The sequence below is a fragment of the Salvia splendens genome, chromosome 10 (genome assembly GCF_004379255.2).
Source record: "Salvia splendens isolate huo1 chromosome 10, SspV2, whole genome shotgun sequence".
Classification (NCBI taxonomy): domain Eukaryota; kingdom Viridiplantae; phylum Streptophyta; class Magnoliopsida; order Lamiales; family Lamiaceae; genus Salvia; species Salvia splendens.
The window spans coordinates 3063567-3086159 of NC_056041.1; the positions used below are offsets into that span (position 1 = coordinate 3063567).

Consider the following 22593-nt stretch of genomic DNA (forward strand, 5'->3'; position numbering starts at 1 on the left):
AAACGTAGAACCATTCTTAAATGTAGAACAAATGCCAAACGGAGGTCGTTAGATCTTTTAATCCAATGATGTTGATTTGCACAACAACTTCCCATTACAACAAAAACTATTATTAATGGGTGAATGCAGATAAGTGAAAAAATAAAGCATGCATGGACTCTTCTTCGTTTCATTCATTCTTCCATCAACATGTGAGTTTTTTCACATGTTGAGTCCGGAATGTCGTGAAAACATAGTCTAATATGTATGATTTTTAATCTTGACCGTCATTTTTTCCTCATCCAATGAATAAAATCTGTAGAGTTCTAGGTTCTACACTTAAGAATGGTTCTATCTTTAACGCAACCCTATATATATATATATATATATTATACAAACTCTCTAAAATACAAACTATACAAACTATGTCAACGGAGTGTACAAATTCTGTCACCGGAGTGTACAAATTCTGTCAATGGACTGTACAAATTCTGTCACCGGGGGTCGATGTCAACGGAATGTACAAATTCTGTCACCGGGGGATGTACGGAGTGTACAAATTCTGTCGACGGGGGTGTCCAAATTCTGATTTTTCGATGTCAAAATGTTGACATTAGAAAAATCTCTTATATTAACCGTTGATTAATTGTATTAAGTGAGTATGATTAAAGTTTGTATAGTTTATATATATATATATATATATATATATATATATATATATATATATATATATATATATATATATATATATATGAGGATTGTGATCAAGATAGAACCATTCTTAAACGTAGAACAAATGTCAAACGGAGGTCGTTAGATCTTTTAATCCAATGGTGTTGATTTGCACAACAACTTCCCATTACAACCAAAACTATTATTAATGGGTGAATGCAGAGAAGTGAAAAAATAAAGGATGCATGGACTCTTCTTCGTTTCATTCATTCTTCCATCAACATGTGAGTTTTTTCACATGTTGAGTCCGGAATGTCGTGAAAACATAGTCTAATATGTATGATTTTTAATCTTGACCGCCATTTTTTCCTCATCCAATGAATAAAATATGTAGAGTTCTAGGTTCTACACTTAAGAATGATTCTATCTTTAACGCAACCCATAGGATATATATATATATATTTAAATCTTAATTTATATTGGTTATATTTTTATAGTGGAAGATTGATTTTGAGTTAATGTAGTAAGTAACAAGTTGTTATGAGCAAAAAGACAAATATTTGTTCAGATCTAGATATTCATATATGGATGGTGGTATTTCAACAATATTTAATGAATTATAAATTAATTAACTGTATATGTGTTGGCAATTGCTTGACATTAAATGGTATACATAATCACTCAACTTTAAAATAGTTGGACTGAAGTAGGCAAGTAGCTTACATTCAATGGAATATTAAATGTGGTGATCTTTCTAAACCTTAAAGGATGAAAAGAGATCAATCCAATGAAGACAAATACAAATATTCATTCTTAAAATTGTTAAATATGTACGTCTGGCTACTAAATGTTGCTAATCTAAGTAGTCTTTGTGGACTTAGACAAATTCATTATCAAGTTAATTTGCGTGTGCAATCTAAGAGCATCCGCAGCGATGGCGGTTGGCGCCACCGCCGTCCGTGCCAGCGGCAAGGCGAAGGACCGCCACCGCTGCAACCGCGCCGCTGGCACGGCGCTGCTCGATGTATCGAGCACGTCCGTGCCAGCGGACGCACACGTGGCGGTCTCCCATTCGCCAACGGCATAGCCGTTGGTTTCAAACATTTTTTTATTTTTTTTTTTAAAAAAATCGGATTTTTATTAAAAAAATCGATAAAAAATAAAAAAAAAAATTTCACTTCCCCAAAAAATTATATCCGTTTATAACCGTTTTTCCCCACTTTTTAATTTTTTTTTTATTTTTTTTACCCCAAAAATACACACTTTCATCTATAAATACCCCCAATTTCACTCCAAAAAATTCACACTTTCACTACACAATTCTCATCATCAATCTCTCATATCCATTTTCATCTTCCTCTCACACCCTACAACACCACTATGTCCGGTAACGACGACAACCCAAGCGGCTCTCACGGTTGGAACCCCGAATGGTTCGGTTCGCAACCGTTTCATAGTCCAGAAACGGAATATTCGGCCCCTCCTCTCACCCAAGATTCGGGCGTTCCGAGTGGCTACCGGCCATACCCAATCGACGATCAAGGTGCCTCCGATGGGCGCTACGGGTGGACACCGGAGCCTAGGCCTCGCGCCCCTTCCCAAATGCCGAATCCTCCATCTCGCGCCGGTGTCCGCACACCGTACTCACCGGCGGAGATGGAAAGATTGTTCAAGGCGTACTTGGAAATCTCCGAAGATGCGGTGGTTGGAACGAACCAATCCGGCGATCACTTTTGGTGGCGCGTCTCTAGCCGGTACAATGCACACCGGCCGCCGGGAACGATCGAGCGCAACGAGAGTATGGTGCGCAACTGCATCGGCCGAGCCAACGAAGAAATTGGCAAGTTCAACGGCTATTTCATCCAGGAGTCCCGGAATGCCGGGAGCGGCCGAAGCGAGGTCGACATCATCACCGCCTCGCTGAGCACCTACCAATCCATGAACGGTAAGTCGTTCAAATATCTTAACGTTTGGCAGGAGACGCGGACGCACCCGAAGTATAAGGGAGGCATAACATCCTCCTCTAGCGGCTCCTCCAAACGCTCACGGTCGGCATCCCTATCCGACGCCGGCGAAGAAGTGGCTAGCCAACTCGCCGAAGCTAACTTGGGTAGCCCCGATGCCCAACCAAGCGGTTCCCGACGCCGACCGCAAGGTAGGAAGAAGGCGGCGGCCGAACGACGTCGCGCCGCGACTCCATCTGCCCCTGCTCCCGAACCCGCACCCTATGTTCCACCTCCACCCCCGAACAACTCGTTGTGGGCCCTTTTGGCCCAACTCAATATGGCCGATATGTCAACTATGACCCCCACGCAACTTCAAACGCACGAGTCCATGATATTGGGTCTCCAAAAACAATTGGGGTTGGTGCCGCCGGATGCGTAGTCTTCCTCGGGTTATATTAGCCAATAATTATGTAATTTTTAATTTTTAGGAGTTTAATTATGTAATTTTTAATTTTTAGTATTTTACTTATGTAATTTTTAATTTTTAGGATTTTAATTATGTCTTTTTATTTTATTTGTAATTTGTTATTTTTATTGTGGTTTTTTTAATGAATTTTAGTATTATGAAAATGTTTTTGTGTAATTGAATTTTATATTAATTGTGCTCGTCCTTGCGGAAGAGCACAGTTGTGGGTGTTGTGCTCTTGCCAGAGAGCAGGCATGAATAGTACCGCCCGGGCCCACAACCGTGCTGCTGGCAAGAGCACGGTTGTGGATGCTCTAAAGAGTTAAAAAAGGGGTTAAAATAAATTCTGTTGTAGTTGATAGTATTATGGATCTATGATCTATCCTCTGAACCATCCGTGCATGCAATATTATCTTTCTGACATCAAATTTAATTTTGTGAGTCCGAGATAATGGAGAGAAATGGTCGGTTTTACATTATTAATGTCCCACTTCTTATATATTCGATACTTGCCAAAATATAATATTACTAATAAACAATTATCAGTTTATGTATTTTTAATAAATCTAGGATAAAAATCAAATTCAAGTGTAAAATAATCGAGAAGTTTAGAATGAAAAATGCGAAGAAAATGGATGCCCGTGCTTGTAGTGATTAAACATTTGGATTTACTTTCTGAGACTAATTAATCTCTATACTTTTGTTTAGATGAATGCAAAAGAATTTGATTAGTTATCGACACGTACCCGCCATGGACATCCCGCCTTTCTCTGTTCCATAAACTTGTATGTAAGAGCATCTCCATCCGTGCTCTTGCCAACGAGCACGGATGTGGACCCGGACCCACTTTTACTCCCTGCTCTTAGGTAAGAGCACAACACCCACATCCGTGCTCTTCCGCAAGGACAAGCTTAAAGGTTCCACCATTCTATTATTCAATTTAAATAAAAATATTTCCACAAAATTAAAATGCATTAAAAATATCTGGAATACTATTACAAATTACAAAAAAATTAAAAATTACATAATTAAAATCCTAAAAATTAAAAAGTACATAATTAAAATCCTAAAAATTAAAAATTACATAATTAAATTCATAAAATTAAAAAAGCCCACTACTCGTGGCCGAATTTCGCCCAAATGTGTTTGATTAGGTCTTCTTGTAGCTCAATGTGGGCTCGGGTATCGAGCATTGTGTTCCTTGTTTCGATCCTCTCGCCCACCGTCGTATGCACACCTCGGCGTGGGGGAGACCTCGCGGTTGAGCTTCCAGCTTCATCCTCGTCGTAAAAGCTAACAGTCATCCGTCTTTCGTCAGCTATAATCATGTTGTGCAAGATAATATATGTGTACATGATGTCGGCGATATTTTTCACGTACCACAGCCAAGACGGGGCCTTCACAGTGTTGAATCGGGCTTGAAGGACCCCAAAAGCTCTTTCGACGCCCTTCCGAGCGGACTCTTGACGCTGCGCAAAAAGAACCCGTCTCGGGTCTTGCGGGTTGCTGAGCGTCTTCACGGCAGTCGACCACCTTGGGTAGATACCACCGGCGAGATAGTAAGCACGTGGTACGCATTTTCGTTGACGGTGAAGTCGATCGCCGGTGCTACACCATTCAAAACATCATTGAAGAGTGGTGAAGAATAGAGCACGTTCAAGTCGTTGTTGGATCCGGCAATACCAAAATATGCATGTCAAATCCATAGGCGGTAGTCGGCGACCGCTTCAAGGATAAGTGTTAGGTCGTCGCCTTTGTGGCCGCTTAAGTGTTGCCCCCTCCAAGCAGTCGGGCAATTCTTCCACCTCCAATGCATGCAATCAATGCTGCCAAGCATACCGGGAAAACCATGGACTGTTTCGTGAAGACGAAGCAACGGTTGGCAATCATCGGTGGTGGGTGCCCAAAGGAATTCCTCACCGAAAGCTGAACGAACGCCGTCGCAAAATTTTTTAAGGCAAATGATTCCAGTTGACTCACCGACATGCAAATACTCGTCGAAGATGTCAGCCGTTTGCCCAGTAGCAAGTTGTCGGATGGCACACGTACACTTCTGCACACGTACATTTAAATTCAGAAATTTAAATGAGCGAAATGACATATTTACCCCCGCGCCTTTTTTTATGAAGTAAATCTAAATTTGAATCTCAACCACAAGATTAGAAAATGTGTGGTTCAGATTTGGTTATAGGGTTATTATGATATTTAGGGGTTATATATGATCACAACTATATATATATATATGGATGTATTCATTTTTTACTTTTTGCATATTTTCTCTTTTTCCTTCTTGATCTCAGCCCCACGATTTTGTCATCCGACGGTTAGATTAGTGTCACGTGTCTTTTAATAATGCAGATTTTCCGTTGAATAATGCACACCGACTAATAATGCACCATTATAGTGTAATGATGCAGATTTTCAGTTGAATAATGCACATCGACTAATAATGCACCATTATAGTGTAATAATGTAGATCATCTGGACCGTTGATGAATGAGATCTAACAGCCCATATTAAGAAGAATAAAGGATCTAAGGGATGAATAGGAGAATAACGCTCCCCTATATATATATATATATATATATGAAACATAAAATATACTTTAAAACAAAATATTACGATGGTTTAACCTAAATTAGTAACTTCTGTACTCAATTCATTTTAATATGACTACTTCACTATTTCAATATGATCGACTACAATAATATTTGACATTATATATAAGCGGTCTAAAACTTTAAATATATCTAAATTTTCTAGCCTTTTCTTTATTCAATTCATATTTTAGAATTTTCTATTCTTTTCTTTTACTATATTTTATTTATTTTTTAAGTCTAGATATTTTTACCAGAAGAGTCAAGTGTATTAGATTTGAACCCTGTGTAAAGATAAAGCTTTGACAAAGAAAAGTGGTAGTATTATGTAAGTTAAATTATTGTATCTTATCACAACAATATATAAATTAAACTTATAAATAACACTTCAAGTATTAGGCATAACGCATCATTTACAAACGATTTCAGAAAAATATTAAAAATTTAAAACGAACAGAAACCAGTGAAAGAAGCAAAAGATACACACATGAAGTGAATTAAAACATTTAAATTTAGTTGCGAGGCCTCGTGTCCTCCGGCTCAGCAACGCCGGCGGCAACTTTAACCACGTCAGCAGCGGTGGCCTCGGGTTTCTTCTTGGCGTACAAGGTGAAGTACCATACGCTCCCGGCGAGGGCGGATCCGGCAAGGATGATGTACATAGGGCCGAAGGGCAAGCTCCGGCGCTGGTGGAGGACCTCGCCGGGGTGGTGTCCCGGCGGCCGCTTTGAGGCCTCCACGCCTGATCTCCTCACTTCCTCCGGACTCATCTTGTGCGTGTCTGCGTTTTTTCTCCACTCCTCATTTCCTGCCATAATAAAAGGTGAATTGTTAGTGTTGTGTGTGAAAATTAAGGTGTGTGGATTTGGTGAAGAAGAAGAAGTAGGGTTAAATTTGATGGAGGTGCACGCAAATTATAAAACGTGTCGTTTGCTTATGCTGCAATATACACGTAGCGTTACATGTGCTAGTTTAAAGGAAGGAATCATTATTATACAATTAAGAAACGATTACTTCATGAATGTATTCAATTTGAGACTTGGTCTATTTCTATACTGGTCTTCCTAGTTAATACTAGGATATTAATATAAAATTAATAAAATAAGAAAAGGGAAAAATTATTAAGATATTATTAGTGGGAAATAGTATGTGATTCATTTTTATGACAGATAAAATTTATAAAAATAGAAGGTGAACTAACTTGTTTTCAGTTAAAAGAGAAACAACTGAGTTTTATCTACTACTGATCCGTTATTTTTTCGACTAGCAAATCTTAACGTGCATAAATTGCACTAGTGTAACTCAATAAAATGTAGAGCATAACATATTAGAACAAAAAAAAGGGATTACTTTCGGAAACATAGATTCAAATCATAAAACAACAGAATCAAAGAGCAAAACACTTGATATACCAAAAACAAATGAGACACTTGAAAAAACTAAGTGGAGAAAATTTCCAGAGGTTACCAAGCAGTAATTCCAAAGCCTTCTTAAAATTCAGTCTTGCAGAATTTCCAAGCTAAAAAGTTGCATAGCTTAACCAGAAGTTGATTCCTTCTGAAAAGTTACATGTTCTAACGAAAGAATGGAGTTGAACCTGGCTTACAAATTTCACGTGAATGGCTAAACACAGTAGGCTTGTTCATTTAACCTCGTCAGACACCTGGCTAGTACGACGGATATTTAAAATTGAGTATACCACCAGAAAATAGAGGCAGTAGTTATTTGCTGGAGTCCACGCCATCTGCAATCAACTACATATGTCTGACCTTCCTTGAATTTCAATGCAATTGGAAGCTGGTCCACATGATCAATGGAACCTGCAGGGAAGACGAGAAAGAAAATATGTCAAAGTTAGAGTGATGCTTCATAGTTGAGGATGAAGAATGATATGCTGCAATTCTAGTGAAAGATCAGTTTTACTAGATACTACACCCCAAAGTTACACGGTGAATGATTATGACTCCGATATACTGTATTTTACAGGTGACATAATACTATTCCAATACAATCCAAGCACATAATAGCAATATAACAGAAGTTGAAAAATCATGGCAGCTGTCACTCGGTATCCAACTGCTTCAAGTAAAGCATTACTATCACAAAGCATCATGCATATTCATGAATAAAAACCACTACATACACTACAACTTATGTCATAAAAGACATTACACAGGGCGGAACATAGAGCCTAGCACCTAATGAGGGCCTAAACAAAGTCTAAGCATGAAAAAAATGGGACATCCAAAGGCCCATAGAGTTGGGGGCTGGGCGAGAAATACTTAACGACAAAAACAGTATTATAGTAATAAAGACAACAATACTTGTCAATGCATTTACTAAGATTCTCGTCGCACTAGAACCTAGCACATAATCAGGGTCTACACTGAGGCTAAGCTGGCAAAAAGTGGGGCCAGCCAACGCCCATCAGCATCTAAGTTTCTCACAGAACTACGTTAATTGTTTCCTAGAGTGAATAAAGTTTTAAATCAAATACCCACTACAGAAAAGAATATACCTATTGACATGGCAATTCGAGATCCTCCCTGGTGATATAATTAAATTAAATTCCTAAATAGCAACACCAATGGATTTAATTGTGGGGGGCAATGCCATGGAGTCAATATGATAAATGGAGGTAGGCAGTAATGCAAATGGACCAATGTTTAATTATTTCAATTCCCTATTAACCTTATAGCTAAAGGACAAGTGCCTACAGTACTTATCACAAAAACAAAAGGGTTTAATTGTTCATAAAGTAGTTCCTGACCAAGACTTGCAATCACCATTGATAGTAAAAAAGAAAAATGTACAAAAATGCACGCACAGAAAATGATAGATATGGAAATTGGAAAGACAACACGTGAAAAAAACTAGCATATATACAGAAGGGGTCGTTATTTAAAATTTTGGAAACCTACAGCCATTGAAGGTTTAATAGGCTGTGGGAAAGAGGGGTAAGAATGTTCTGAAAAATTGTTTGGTAGTTGCACGAGCTTGTTTAGATCCCCCCCCCCAAAAAAAAATGTAGAATGAAGCTTCCATACAAATAAGGCATGCTCCAATCAGCTAATACAACAGACGTATTGTGGACACAGTACAGGAACTATATCGCCATAACTAACCGACATCATAATATCTCATTTTAAATCCTTTCCTGCTTTTAACCCATCCGACTATCGTTCATTCTGCGCCCCTGAACATAATAAGTTCAGCATTTAGACACAATTTTCCAACTTTGGAAATAAACCCCCACTTCCCTAAAAAGGTGTTTCGTATCCATTATCCAATCCCGAGTCAGTCGTACCATTTTGATGAAAGTATGCAGTAGAAACGGTTTCTTGAAATTAGAATACCAAAGGAAATGTTTGCGTAGAAAAAAAATTCTTGGACCTTTGAGCATATAAATACTGCTTCAGGGTACAAAATTTTCCCCAACTTGTTCAGATAAAAAAAAGGAAATAACAGAACTATTTTGCACTTGAAACTTAGGACATTTAGCTGGAAAACATGAAAATGCGTGAACTTGCCCAGTAAATTTCAAATCCATTATCATGCAAAAAAAGACTAAAGAAGTTAAGTTCTAAAGGATGATCCATCTTACACTCACATAGACAAACCACATATGGTATGGCTAGTTGGCTACTTCAGTAAAAACCAAAGAACTGTCTCAGTAGCTACTCAGTGACACCTAAAATTCACATGGGGCAAATTTAATGTCATCAATTCGCTTGGATCTTTCCAGATTGTGGTTAGAAAGACTAAACACTTATCATATATAGGAAATTAGGAATATGCCATGCATTCTCATTTTTTTAAGCCCATTTTAAGAAAATATAAGACCTTACTATCTTGGCTGCTAATGAAGTTTCTTAGTTCGAAAAAGGTGTATAGCATTGAGTAATTGAATCAGCTAAGCAGCAAAGAAAAGGTCAACCAGACATTTAAGCGCAACATCACCATAAAAAAATTGAAGGTTGAATCACAAAATCTACCATAGGATCAGTCCAGAACTAGGATATCCTCATCTGAATCTGCAGGTTGTAAAGGTCCTTTAACACCATTTTTATTATCACCGAGTAGCTCACGTGCTGCTTTCTCAAGAAACTCCTGAGCAGCAGAACGAACAGATAGCTTCTCGGATGACTGATATTTTCTCTTCTTGTGGAGATTGTTGTCCACATGCTTGAATCCCCGACCCTCCCCACGACTAATTTGCCGCATGCTTTGCTTCTGTTCTGCAAATTTGGTAGTTAATCAAAAGACAACTAAAGGAGAGGTTAAGGTTTGCCACACCATGAATTAGAAAACATACCAGAGGAAAGATCAGGCAGAGAATGCTCAATAAACCGGGCTGCTGCAGGGGTGTTAATGGTTGTTGAGGGTCTCAGGGGAGCTACAAACACAGCAAGTAACATTTTAGGAAATAGTGGCAATGAAACCACTGATCATAGTTAGTACTAGATATTATCATACTAATGAAATATCGTGTGTGTCAATATTAAGAGGTAAAGGTCCTAACTACCAAAGAGCCTCATAAATTGATTACTGTTCAGAACATATTCACACTGTCCTATTCATCCCATCAAGATTACCAGGGACTATCGGTTGCAATTCAAAACAGAACACATAACAAATAACTATGACAACACTAGAGGTGCTATGCAAGCAATGGAAGCAACTGAGAGTTGCTCCAAGATCATTGTTTGAACCCTTGAAGCCTTAGTATATTGTCCATGCAACAGTAAAAATTAATATTTTTACAGAAGGTTTTCTTCATTTGGATTTGGCCTACATTACCCCAATGAACTTTAACTTCAATTGTATCTCCTATTTGTTATATTTGGGAGTGAAAGGCGGGCTAAAACATACCTTTGCTCAAGTCTACGCATCTCTGTAGTTTCTCTTCGTACAAGGTCAATCTTTCCTGAAACCATAAAATAAAACCACATAAATTGTTGGGTTTATACCATATTCAAGGTTTAAATTAGTAAACAATTTCATTGAGGTGAAAATGCAGCTGGATCAATAAGTAAGCAACACCAAAAGAAGGTTGAGAAACACAAATGAAGCTAGTAGTAGAAACACATACAAACTCTTTTTTCACAGGATGATCATCTGGATTAACACCTCTGCATCTTAGTTTCACTGCACAACCACAAAGAATAGAGAAATCACATACACATACACACAAAAGAATAGCAATTCAATCAATACCAAAATTTCGCTATGAAGAACATACAAAAGAAAAGGCTCAGCATCTTTGCAAATTGATGTGACACTAAATATCATCGCATAAAAAACACAAACTTGTCCCTTTCTAATGAACAAAAATTAGGAAGGAGAAAACTTCCATCTTCCCTAAGCGATACACGCAAGAACAACACGCGCACAACCATTAAAAAAACATGCTCCCCCAGACAGTTTTCGCTTTGGCAATCAACAAGAGGGCTTGAGCTCTTTCAAGGTTTAATAAATACAATTTAAGTATTAAACATTAGACTATAAAAAATACTAATTGATACATGCAACACCAATTCAACAAAAAACATGAAAAAAGCAGAGAGAAATTGGCAATTTGGCATACAAGCAAAGAGAGTAGTTGTTGTTTTGGCAATCAATAAGTGGATTCGGGCCCTCTCGAGGGGCTCCATGGTTGAAAGGGTTTCTTTGTCATAGCAAGATAACAGCTGGTCCAAATTGGCCTGCACTTCATCGATGTTGCTACGAGTTCTATTCACCGCCTCCATTACTGATTCCGGTATCACTTTACTGACGCTGCCGGTTTCCATTGCTCTGTTATTTAGCCGAATTTAGCTTTCTCGACTTCGTCTTTGAAGAGGGGATGAGGGCTAGAGTTTGCAGAATGAGAATTTGGGGTTTTGTGACTCTTTCGTTTCCGGAGAATCTAAAATCATCAGAGTTTTGGGATTTTGCTTTTACCCCAAAAGTTTGGGAAAATGCGAATTAAACCCTCATCTTTTGATATTCTAATCACTTTTAATTTATTTTTTATTTCTATTCTTTATTTACTGTATTCTAGAAAGAATTAGAGTACAATCTCTACGATATTTTTTATTTTATAGATAGGTAATCAAAATATAATAGTAGTAACTTTCGACCACGTTATATGCAAAATTCAGGGGTAAAATACTATCAAAAGAATATTGTGTACGATTATAATATTATTATTTAGGGAGAATAGGTTAAATTACAAAGTTTGTTAAATCTCGTCAAAACACAATGTTAAATTGATTCATTTTTTTCCAATTGTCTAGACAGGATGTCAAAACAACATTGATTAATTAAAACAAGAAAAAAATTTGTATACAAATAGGATAATTAAAAAATTAAAATTACATAATTTAAAGTATAAAATTGATTATTTGATCTATTTTTTTGAGCACAAATAAAAGAATTGGTTGTGTAGAAGAATAGCATATCTTCTGCCCTTTCTGCGCCATGAAAGCCATCTCCATTGCCCCTCTCTCCACAAATCTCTATCCTTGTAGAACTCCGCACGCGCTCTTTTTTATCTCTATCTGGACCTAAATTTATGTTGGACGAAAACTCCATCAAAACCCACAATTACAAACATAATATATATGGAAAGTTGTATGTTATTGGGAAATCAATGGTGGAGGATGTCCATATACATATACACCAAGATGTCTTCTTGCATCCAACCACGGCTCCGCATATACCCTTTCGTCTTCCTCGCTCTCTTCTACTAAAAGCTTTAAGAGAGAGAGAGAGAAACCACTCCCAACTTGTTCTCTGCTAGTCTTTTGCATGTGGGTTATGTTAAAGATTTGATTTTGTTTTCATATATAATTTGGGTTTCTGTTGCCTTGGGAATTCTGGATTCTTGTTTGGAGAAACGGATTAATTGAAGCAGAATATGAAGCGGGCTTCTCTTAATTTTGATCAATCGCATTCTGCCGATGTTGAAGCTAAAATAAAGTTGAGATATCAAACACTCTTGAGAGAATATCTTGAACTGCAAAAGGTTCGATACTTGTGTTTTATTTTAATTTTATTCTCATCATAATGCTCTCTACTTTAGGGCTTTTATCAATTCTTGAAGAGACTTAGATCATGCGCAGCGGTGGCGTCCGTCGCCACCGCCGTCCGCGCCGCTGGCACGGACGCCATCCGCCGCCGCTGCGCTCGCGCCGCTGGCACGGCGCTGCTCGATGTATCGAGCACGTCCGTGCCAGCGGACGCACACGTGGCGGCCTCCCATTCGTCAACGGCTCGACCGTTGTGTTTAAAAAAATTTTATTTTTTTTTTAAAAAAATCGGTTTTTTATTAAAAAACCGATAAAAAATAAAAAAAAATTTCACTTCCCCAAAAAAATATATCCGTTTATAACCGTTTTTACACCTTTTTAATTTTTTTTACCCAAAAAATACACACTTTCATCTATAAATACCCCCAATTTCACCCCAAAAATTCACATCAAACTACACAACTCTCATCATCATTCTCCAATATCCATTCTCATCTCCATTCTCTCATATCCATTTTCATCTTCATTCTCTCATACCCTACAACATCACTATGTCCGGCCAAGACGATAACCCTTCGGGCTCCCACGGTTGGAACCCCGAATGGTTCGGTTCACAACCGTTTCCTAGTCCGGAAACGGAATATTCGGCCCCTCCTCAAACCCAAGATTCGGCCGTTCCGGGTGGCTACCGTCCATACCCAATCGACGACCAAGGTGCCTCCGAAGGGCGCTACGGGTGGACACCGGAGCCTAGGCATCGCGCCCCTTCCCAAATGCCGATTCCTCCATCTCGCGCCGGTGTCCGCACACCGTACTCACCGGCGGAGATGGAAAGATTGTTCAAGGCGTACTTAGAAATCTCCGAAGATGCGGTGGTTGGAACGAACCAATCCGGCGATCACTTTTGGTGGCGCATCTCTAGCCGGTACAATGCAAACCGGCTGCCCGAAACGATCGAGCGCAACGAGAGTATGGTGCGCAACTGCATCGGCCGAGCCAACGAAGAAATTGGCAAGTTCAACAGCTATTTCATCCAGGAGTCCCGGAATGCCGGGAGCGGCCGAAGCGAGGTCGACATCATCACCGCCGCGCTGAGCACCTACCAATCCATGAACGGTAAGTCGTTCAAATATCTTAACGTTTGGCAGGAGACGCGGACGCACCCGAAGTATAAGGGAGGCATAACATCCTCCTCTAGCGGCTCCTCCAAACGATCAAGGTCGGTAGCCCTATCCGACTCCGGCTCGGAAGAAGTGGCTAGCCAACTCGCCGGAGCTAACTTGGGTAGCCCCGACGCCGGACCGAGCGGTTCCCAACGCCGCCCCCAAGGAAGGAAGAAGGCGGCGGCCAACCGTCGTCGCGGCTCGACTCCCGAAGCCACTCCCGAAGCCGCTCCCGCTCCCTATGTGCCACCTCCACCCCCGAACAACTCGCTGTGGATGCTCTTAAGCCAACTCAATATGGCCGATAGGTCATCTATGACCCCCACGCAACTTGAAACACACGAGACTATGATAAAAGGTCTCCAAAAACAATTGGGGTTGTTGCCGTCGGATGAGTAGTCTTCCTCGGGTAATATTAGCCAATAATTATGTAATTTTTAATTTTTAGTATTTTAATTATGTAATTTTTAATTTTTAGTATTTTAATTATGTAATTTTTAATTTTTAGGATTTTAATTATGTCTTTTTTATTTTATTTGTATTTTGTAATATTTATTGTGATTTTTTAATGAATTTTAGTATTATGGAAATGTTTATGTTTAATTGAATATTAAATTAATTGTGCTCGTTCTTGCGGAAGAGCACAGTTGTGGGTGTTGTGCTCTTGCCAGAGAGCAGGCATGAATAGTACCGCCCGGGCCCACAACCGTGCCGCTGGCAAGAGCACGGTTGTGGATGCTCTTATAGCATGATAGCATGAATTGTGGTCTATTTATCTGTTCAAATTTCAAACTAGTAACAAACTATCATCTATTATCAGAGTATATTTGAGTTTTGGAAATATGATTTTGGATGATGAATTGGTATGTGACTCTTTTGCTCAGGTATTTGTTTCTAAAAAGAGGAAATTGCAGGCTGCAAAGCAAAAGAGAGAAGTAGTATTTGCTGAAGTTAGGTATTATTCTCTTTCTTTGTTTGCTTGCTCCTACAAAACAAGTTCAATTTTGTTAATTATCACTCTAAAATGTGTAACTAATAACCTTTTCTATTTCAGATTCTTGAGAAGGAAGCAGAAGTATATGTTGAAAAGACAAGCTCCCAATGCAGATAAAGAAACCAATGCATTGCAGGGTGGGGGCAATCCCAGCGCCATTCATCAACCCCTGCTCTCAAACTCGCTCTGGGTAAATATAATTGTCTAAAAAGACATCATTAATAGTTGCTGGCATTTGGCTCGATGAGGGATCAACTTAGTTAAGCTTGTATTTTATGTTGCAGAGAGATGGCACGGCAGAAGAAGGAAAGGGTCATGTATATCAAGAGGATGTTAGAAGCAAGAAAATGAAAAAGAATCCTTCGTCTCAGGATAAGGCTGAGGGCGAACAAAAGATCTGTTGGCCTGATCAAGTCACTCCTAAATTCTAGTTGAGTCACTCTGCTGCACTATGTGAGTTCGTGTCTTTTTTATCGCTGTTAATTTGTTTTGCTGTCTCTAGCGATATCATAACTTGACGAGTCTTGATAGATAGGTTGAAGGTTATGGAGCATGTGGAAACTGGCTGGGATTAGATTCTGTCACCGATTCATAGAGCTTGTATACTAATCGGCATTTGATTCTGTTACCGATTCTGTCACCAATCGGCATTTCCTCACTCAATCAAAAGGTATTTCTCAATTTCCTTCGCTTGAAATGATATTGGTTAATTAATATCTATTCATATGCTAAAACAGAGTATGATGTGATGTAGAGTGTTATTGAGATGGCATTCAAGTATACAAACCAAAGTTTGTTTTAGTAATTGTTGGATTAAATTTGTTGTGCAGATCAAGTGTATATTGATGATGTCGAGGATATACTTTATGAATTCATGGACTCTCTCAATACTGAGATTGAGGACTGCAGTGTTGAGGAGGTATATTGTTAAGGGTGCACTCCCTTAACAAGATTCCGGCGACGACGAAGGGATAAAAGTGGACGTCTCGGGCTTTCCCCGGGATCAGCTCCAAACTAGGGTTGCGAGAAAATAAAGAAGACGATAAAAATAGGAAAACATGATAAAGAAAAATAAGATAATTTGATGTTTCTTGATTGCCTAATGAGAATAACAATAGTCCTATTTATAATAGGGATTCTAACTTAATGAGCAAGATAAAAGATATGAAAAGATATGTTAAATCACTACTAAACTAAATAAGAGAGATTTGGGGATATTCTTGGAGATATTCACGTATCAACTCCCCCACGGTTGAAATCCACCTTGCCCTCAAGGTGGAAACCAATGAGCAATGAGGCCTCCTGTACCAACTCGATACCTTGAATATACTCCACACGTCTCTGTGTCTAATTTTATTTGCTCCGAGTATCTTGTCCTTCCATGATTAGGATCATTGTTCAGGGCATTGGAAGAAAGGGATTCAAAGAAGTCATCCTTATTGTAAATAGGTTTGACCTCAACATTAGGCAATTCAACATCATCCTCATCCTCATCCTCATCCTCATCCTCATCCTCATATGCCAAAAAATCAAAATCTTCACTAAATTTCATAACCGGCCGCAGGTTCCAGAGCCTCTTCCGCCACGCCCTCTGTAATTGTTACGCGCATAATACGGCCTTCCATTTGGCTTGTGGGCACGCGCATTTGGTGGCAATGGTAATATAGGTGGTTGAGATTCCGCTGCTCCAGGAGCTAATGAGTCAGCCACAGGCTTTGATGACACGTGAACTACTTCCACATCCTTACGTGTTGTTTGTATAGATTGAGGTGCAAAAGCAGTAGATAGTCCAGACTGTAACAGATGCCCTGGGGTTATCAAAGAAGGTGGTGGAGTCTCGATTCGACCGAAACCAGATTGCCCAGCATTAGATGTTACAGGCTGAGATATGGTCTGCTCAGGCACAGCTGCTGGGACAGGTACTACGCTCTTGCTAGTAACGGAAGTTGTTAACCCGTACGGCTTATCCGCGATCGGTAAGGACGCGGGTTGTCGCTGCTCCTGGGGTTCCCACGACGTGTGACCGTTTTGAATTTGGTGATCTGGGAACCGAATACCCCAGGGATCCCAATCCGCGGTCGTGAGAGAAGAGGGGGGAAATCCCCATGGCGGTGCCTGCGCATGGTGCGAATGTGACGTGGCTGGCCGATCCCACGATGAGTGCTGACCTCGCGACGTGGGTGGAAGGTCCCACGATGAGTGCCCGCTATGAATCTGGTGTTCGGTGAAGCGGTTGCCCCAAGGATCCCATGCGGCAGGGGCGCGTGAAGAGGGAGACAGATCCCATGGCCCTGTCTGCTGTGATCCCGACGTGGGCGGCAGATCCCACGACGAGCGCTGTGGCCGCGACGTGGGCTGTGATTCCCCCGCTGATTGCTGCGGGGCGAACCCTGGTCGAAGCGAGCCTGCTGCGCAATTAGGGTTAGGAAGAAACCCCTCGGTGCGGCTCAGACAGGGGACGTTCGTCGGCAGTGGCGGCGTAACGACGGACACCGAGTCAACCGGCGGAGTAAACGGCAAGGCGACCTCCAGCTAATGAGGGGTCACGCGACTGTGTGGCGGCTCCGGTTCCGGTCGTAGCGTGTGGCGCGAAGACGGGCGGCGAACGTAGTCGTCCATGCGTGTCTCCACTCTCGCTAAATCTGCCATCATCTGCTCGAACAGAACCCTAATCGGGCCTGTGCGCGGAGCTATGGAGGGCGACTCCACAGCCGGTGACAGAACTGGGTCTGTAACCGCCGGTAGTTCTGCGATTGAAGGCAGCGAACACATAGGATTCGTGCGCCCTACTCCTGCTTGAAAATCGGACATGAATTCAGCAATGAAAGCACCAATTGTTAAGGGTGCACTCCCTTAACAAGATTCCGGCGACGACGAGAGGTCGACGACGGAGGGATAAAAGTGGACGTCTCGGGCTTTCCCCGGGATCAGCTCCAAACTAGGGTTGCGAGAAAATAAAGAAGACGATTAAAATAGGAAAATACGATAAAAGGAAAATAAGATAATTTGATGTTTCTTTATTGCCTAATGAGAATAACAATAGTCCTATTTATAATCGAGATTCTAACTTAATGAGCAAGACAAAAGATATGAAAAGATATGCTAAATCACTACTAAACTAAATAAGAGAGATTTGGGGATATTCTTGGAGATATTCACGTATCATATATCATCTTCATCTATTTGCCCTAAATTTGACTCCTATAGTACCAATTAGTTCATGTCCATTCATATGTGAAGGCTTACTAACTTCTTATGGTCCAACCTATATCCCATGTTAGGTGTGTAGGATGGAAATTGAAGAGTAAAGCAAAAGTTTTCTACTCAAAATCTTATAATTAAGGAGAAAATTACTTGAAAATATGAAGGAATCTGGATTGCCATCTATCTGATACTTCTCTGTATTCTCTCATTGCACTTAACCATATCAGCTTAAGATAGTCATATTAAGCCAATAAATGGAAGCAGACACTTGCCTTGTGTAGCTAGTTTGACATAAAAAAACACTTCCTATGCAGAGGACATGAATAAGATAATGGGGCCTTGTATCTTTTATTCATGGAGTTTGTGGTTGCATGATTTTATGTTTTCTGGGATGCATCTGTTAAATTTGCAGTTTCTTATTCTAATAGTAATGCAAGGGTATCTTTTATGGTGTGCATATGATCTAGTTATGTAACCCTATCCTAATTCCCTAGTTATCTGATGTTAGTTACAAACATGTTTGATTCTTTTGCATCAGCGTAGAAGAGAAACTGTCAAACCTAGAGAACGAGAATCGTTTCCTGCACTAGAACACATTGACCGTGTCTCCAAGAAGCAATCGAACAGGGTTCGCCAAACCTTTTGTTGATGTAAGCAGTCTTCATCATCAACTGATCAGAAATCTTATGTTTCTGTCCCATGTATGATGTGATCAGGAATAAAAAAGAATCAGGTTTTTCTTCTAAGTAACTATTAGTTAACATAACATTATTTCTACTAGTATGATCTTGATGACATGGCTTACATATGAATGGATCTTTAGCTATATTAGGCCATCTGTTTTCATACAATTGGATGTGTGTTCCATCTAACCTGTATGCACAGCCTCAAAGACAGGGGAGGTAGATGGAGATTCTAGAGAGTGTTAAGTGAGGCAAAAATAACTACAATTATGTAGTATTTGATTACCTGTAGTATCTGACATGTAAACTGCCTGGCATTATATATCTACATCTTCTTCATATATTGTAGTCATACTTTTGAATCATTTGCACTTGACTTGTGAACTATTTATGCTGAAGAATGCATATTTGAAGCTCTCTCTTAGATTGTCACTGCATTGATTATTGCTGAAACTGTTAAGCTGATATTTGATACTCATTGATCCATGCTTAAAATGAATTTATGTGATATTGCATTTTTAGGCTTGACATGGCAGCAATAGGCTCTCAGATTGGATAATACTTACTATTATTCTTATCGTCAGTAGTAGGTTGGACAGAAAAATGCGAGGAGGATTTACAAGACGAGGATGCAGCTTGGCTCTTCTCGATGTTGATGAAGAAAATGCTCTTGACGAAGAAATTAATGTCGAAGAGGAAAACGTGGAGTTACGCGCGGAATTTGTGAAAGAAAAATAGAGGGTATTAGAACAATTGTTTACCCTTAGTGAAAATGTTAATAGAATTAGTAAAAACTCAGTGTAAAACAATCTTATTAAATTTATGTAAGTTTTGAATTTTGATAACTTTTCATTCTCGTTTCATTATTATATTTTTTAGTAAATCATCCAGATAATAATTTGAAAAAAAATAATATTAGAATGCTAATTTGCAAACAAAAAATATATTATGAATACTAATTGCTTGCCCATTGTGCTCGCAAAAAGAGCTGAAATTAAAGCCCAAAAATTGCGAGTGCAACGAAGGTGCTAGAAAACTTACTAGCACAATGGACATGCTAGCAATTTTGCGAGCACATAAATAGCTTGGGTGACATCGCCCATTAGCAAGCAAAAAGGTGGTCAGAAAAGAACTTTTACTAGCAAAACTGCTATCAAATTTGCTACAAGCGCTATAGTTAGTAGATTTGGTGCTCGAAATCTGCTAGCAAAACTGACTGTTACGAGCACTTTAATACAGTTTTGCTAGCACCATTGTGCTCGCAAACGGCCGCTTTTTTTGTAGTGATAGTAATAGAGTCATTTCCCTTTTGAGTAAAAGTCAACACATTTCATTTGACTTATTTTACTGCCTCTTACTTTATTCTCTCTTCATCTCTCTACATTTTTCATTTCCTACTCTATTCTTCATTTACTTAACATAATTTTTCTTAAAAATGGTAATTGCATTTCACTTATTTTTTTTATGAACTTAAAATGTACTGCTTATCTTTAATTAACAGGACATGAATAAGGTAATTAGAAAAGAAAAAGTTAGTTGAGCAAGGAACATGATCAGGTATCGGTCTAGGTCTTGGTCTCTGAGTATTTAATTTGATTTGACAATTAATCGTACTGATAACTTGGCATCAATTTAACACAACGTTCCAAACAAGTGAAACTTTTTAAACGATAGGTACATATATGCGTGTGAATTGAAGAACGGTGGTACAAGTTTAGGCTGTCATGCATGAACCCTTTTCTTTAAATAGTGGAGTACTCATTACCTTTTCATCGATCATTTTCATCTACAATATTTAATGTCGCGGTCTTCGTCTTGCTTGAAGAAGATGCACCAATCTACAATATTTAATGGAGGCGGCGTCATCCCTGCCAAGAGTCTCCGATTCCTCGAATCCCAGCTCCAGAAATTGGACGGCCAAGATGCTAGAATTGCAGACTACTTTGATGTAATTGCAGGGACGAGCACCCGGAGGGCTGGTGACGGCCATGTTGACTGCCCCCGATGCTAATAACCGCCCTATTTATGCAGCTAAAGATATTGCTCAATTTAATGTACAACATGGCCCTAAGATCTTCCCAAAGAGGTTTCATGTTGGATTTTGTTACTACTCCTACTAAATTGATGATGCTTGATTGCATGTGAATTACTCCGCTTAGTAATTTTGAGATACTACTATTATACATTATTAGTATTAATATAATATTAATTGTAGTTGGCTTAGATGTGGATGGCTGCATATGTACGTCCCAGATACGATGGCAAGTGTCTGCAAAAGCTCACAAGGGAGATTTTAGGGCAGGCTCGTTTGGATCAAACCTTAACCAATGTTGTTATCCCATCATTCGATATCAACTATATGCAGCCTACCATCTTCTCCTCCCACCAGGTCATCTCGTCTATCAATCTATCCCTTTGTTGATGCAACAGGTGAAGAATCTGGGTTACAAGGACGTGCTACTTTCGGACATATGCATCGCCACCTCCGTTGCACCACTTTTTTTCCGCCCTATAGTTTCACAAACATCGATGACTCCGGCCAGTCTTGGGGTCCATGTCCTAAAATAGTAGTGAAAATAGAGTTAGTGGATTATGAGGTCCATGTCCTAAAATAGTAAGATTCTAAAGTTTCTATTTTTAAGGAATGGCCGAGTATTAGTTTTAACTTTTTAAGATAGAACCATATTAGATAGACGAATGGGTAAGATGGAAACACGATATTATTCTTGCAGACGTTGGTGGCAGTGCGAGAAGTAACAAAAGAAGTGGTGAGCAGAAGCGAAGATTTCTTCCCGATTCAGCCTCTGGAATGCGCAAAGCTGCTGGTGATATCGCTGAGCACGGGCTCTGCGAAGCAAGAGATGGCAAAAATGGCGTCGAAATGGGGCAAGATGCGCTGGGTCAATTGTCGAAAGCTCACACCTATAATCGATATCTACTACCAAGCTAGCACAGATATGCTACATTATTTCTTATCGGTAATATTCAAGGCACAAACTTCTCATCTCCGCATTCAGGTCAATATTTTTAATTCAAATTTCAGATAAATTATTATATGCAATGTTATTAAATCAAGTCCATTAAATTATGTTTTTAAGCCATATTAGCTGCCAGAATTAGCATTACTGTTGTTTTAATGTAGTCTCATTACAAACAATTCTCTAGCGCATATTTTGGTTGTCACGTACGGTTTATTCTCATCTTAGTTTGTTTCTTTTATTGCTTTTGTTGTGTGCGTCATTTGTAACACGCAACTCATGTTTATAATAACTGCATAGGCTGAAAATTTAACCGGAGATAGCTCATCACGACGGAGGAGAATCTGAACGATCTAGTCGAAATCGGGGAATGTTTGTTACACTCTCCTTTCTCAAAGAGTTAATCTGCAAACAGGAAATTTTGATCCTGTTGCTGACGGAGGCACAAATCATGACGTTTTGATTAAGTAATTAATTTACTTAATTTTTTCATACTATTTTCAGTAATATAATATATATTTTTTTCATTTTATATTTTTATCTTTGTTCATGTGATTATTTACTGCAGGTTTACAAAAATGCTCTCCGATGAACAAAAATTCCGGCAGTCGAAATCACAGCACAAGAACTAGAAGGGACCTCATAATTGTTTTGTTACTGTATCTTATCTTTATTCCAAATCTAATGTTTTGGTACTGTTAAAATAATTTGTGGACGTTTCCAAATATGTTGACTATTTTTTGGTTTTAATTGACTTGATTCCATTCCATGTATCTTGCGATTTAAATTGGTCGTCTAGAATAAGAAGCAAATCGAAAAATTGTCACGTTCATTGCCTATTGCTCTCCGTTCGGCTGTAATAAATTGTCACATTCATTGCCTATTGCCTAATTAATTT

General features: G+C 39.3%; 3 protein-coding genes and 1 long non-coding RNA gene across 6 annotated transcripts; 2 read left to right on the forward strand and 2 right to left on the reverse strand.

Moving 5' to 3' along the window:
* Nucleotides 1–6008: 6008 nt before the first annotated feature.
* LOC121753392 lies at nt 6009–7394 on the reverse strand. The gene is made up of 2 exons (XM_042148681.1): nt 7258–7394; nt 6009–6468 (listed from the first exon to the last, which is right to left on the reverse strand). The coding sequence occupies exons 1-2, from the start codon at nt 7304–7306 to the stop codon at nt 6173–6175; spliced, it is 345 nt and encodes a 114-aa protein (XP_042004615.1). The 5' UTR covers nt 7307–7394; the 3' UTR covers nt 6009–6172.
* Nucleotides 7070–11591, reverse strand: LOC121753390 (nuclear nucleic acid-binding protein C1D-like). The gene is made up of 6 exons (XM_042148680.1): nt 11248–11591; nt 10753–10808; nt 10533–10587; nt 9976–10056; nt 9656–9898; nt 7070–7480 (listed from the first exon to the last, which is right to left on the reverse strand). Exons 1-5 carry the CDS (start codon nt 11450–11452, stop codon nt 9663–9665), a joined length of 633 nt encoding a protein of 210 aa, XP_042004614.1. The 5' UTR covers nt 11453–11591; the 3' UTR covers nt 7070–7480; nt 9656–9662.
* Nucleotides 11592–12073: 482 nt separating this feature from the next.
* LOC121750715 lies at nt 12074–15964 on the forward strand. Its single transcript, XM_042145308.1, has 6 exons — nt 12074–12669; nt 14721–14791; nt 14891–15020; nt 15115–15283; nt 15366–15500; nt 15661–15964. The coding sequence occupies exons 1-4, from the start codon at nt 12562–12564 to the stop codon at nt 15259–15261; spliced, it is 456 nt and encodes a 151-aa protein (XP_042001242.1). The 5' UTR covers nt 12074–12561; the 3' UTR covers nt 15262–15283; nt 15366–15500; nt 15661–15964.
* A 4513-nt stretch (nt 15965–20477) lies between these two features.
* Nucleotides 20478–22445, forward strand: LOC121751893. 3 transcript variants are annotated; one of them, XR_006040203.1, is made up of 4 exons: nt 20479–20803; nt 20933–21695; nt 21996–22162; nt 22264–22445. It is a non-coding gene; the product is annotated as an uncharacterized LOC121751893 (long non-coding RNA). The 3 variants fall into 3 exon arrangements; XR_006040204.1 differs by having other exon boundaries at nt 20478–21734; XR_006040202.1 differs by having other exon boundaries at nt 20480–21695.
* Nucleotides 22446–22593: the final 148 nt, after the last annotated feature.

Coding starts and splice junctions, on each gene's coding strand:
- LOC121750715 (XM_042145308.1), top strand. CDS start 12,562: ATGAAGCGGGCTTCTCTTAATTTTGATCAATCGCATTCTGCCGATGTT. Junction 12,670..14,720: donor AATATCTTGAACTGCAAAAG/GTTCGATACTTG, acceptor TCTTTTGCTCAG/GTATTTGTTTCTAAAAAGAG. Junction 14,792..14,890: donor GTAGTATTTGCTGAAGTTAG/GTATTATTCTCT, acceptor TTTCTATTTCAG/ATTCTTGAGAAGGAAGCAGA.
- LOC121753390 (XM_042148680.1), bottom strand. CDS start 11,452: ATGGAAACCGGCAGCGTCAGTAAAGTGATACCGGAATCAGTAATGGAG. Junction 10,809..11,247: donor AACAACTACTCTCTTTGCTT/GTATGCCAAATT, acceptor GTGGTTGTGCAG/TGAAACTAAGATGCAGAGGT. Junction 9,899..9,975: donor TCTGCCTGATCTTTCCTCTG/GTATGTTTTCTA, acceptor CCAAATTTGCAG/AACAGAAGCAAAGCATGCGG.
- LOC121753392 (XM_042148681.1), bottom strand. CDS start 7,306: ATGAACAAGCCTACTGTGTTTAGCCATTCACGTGAAATTTGTAAGCCA. Junction 6,469..7,257: donor ACGTGAAATTTGTAAGCCAG/GTTCAACTCCAT, acceptor TTATTATGGCAG/GAAATGAGGAGTGGAGAAAA.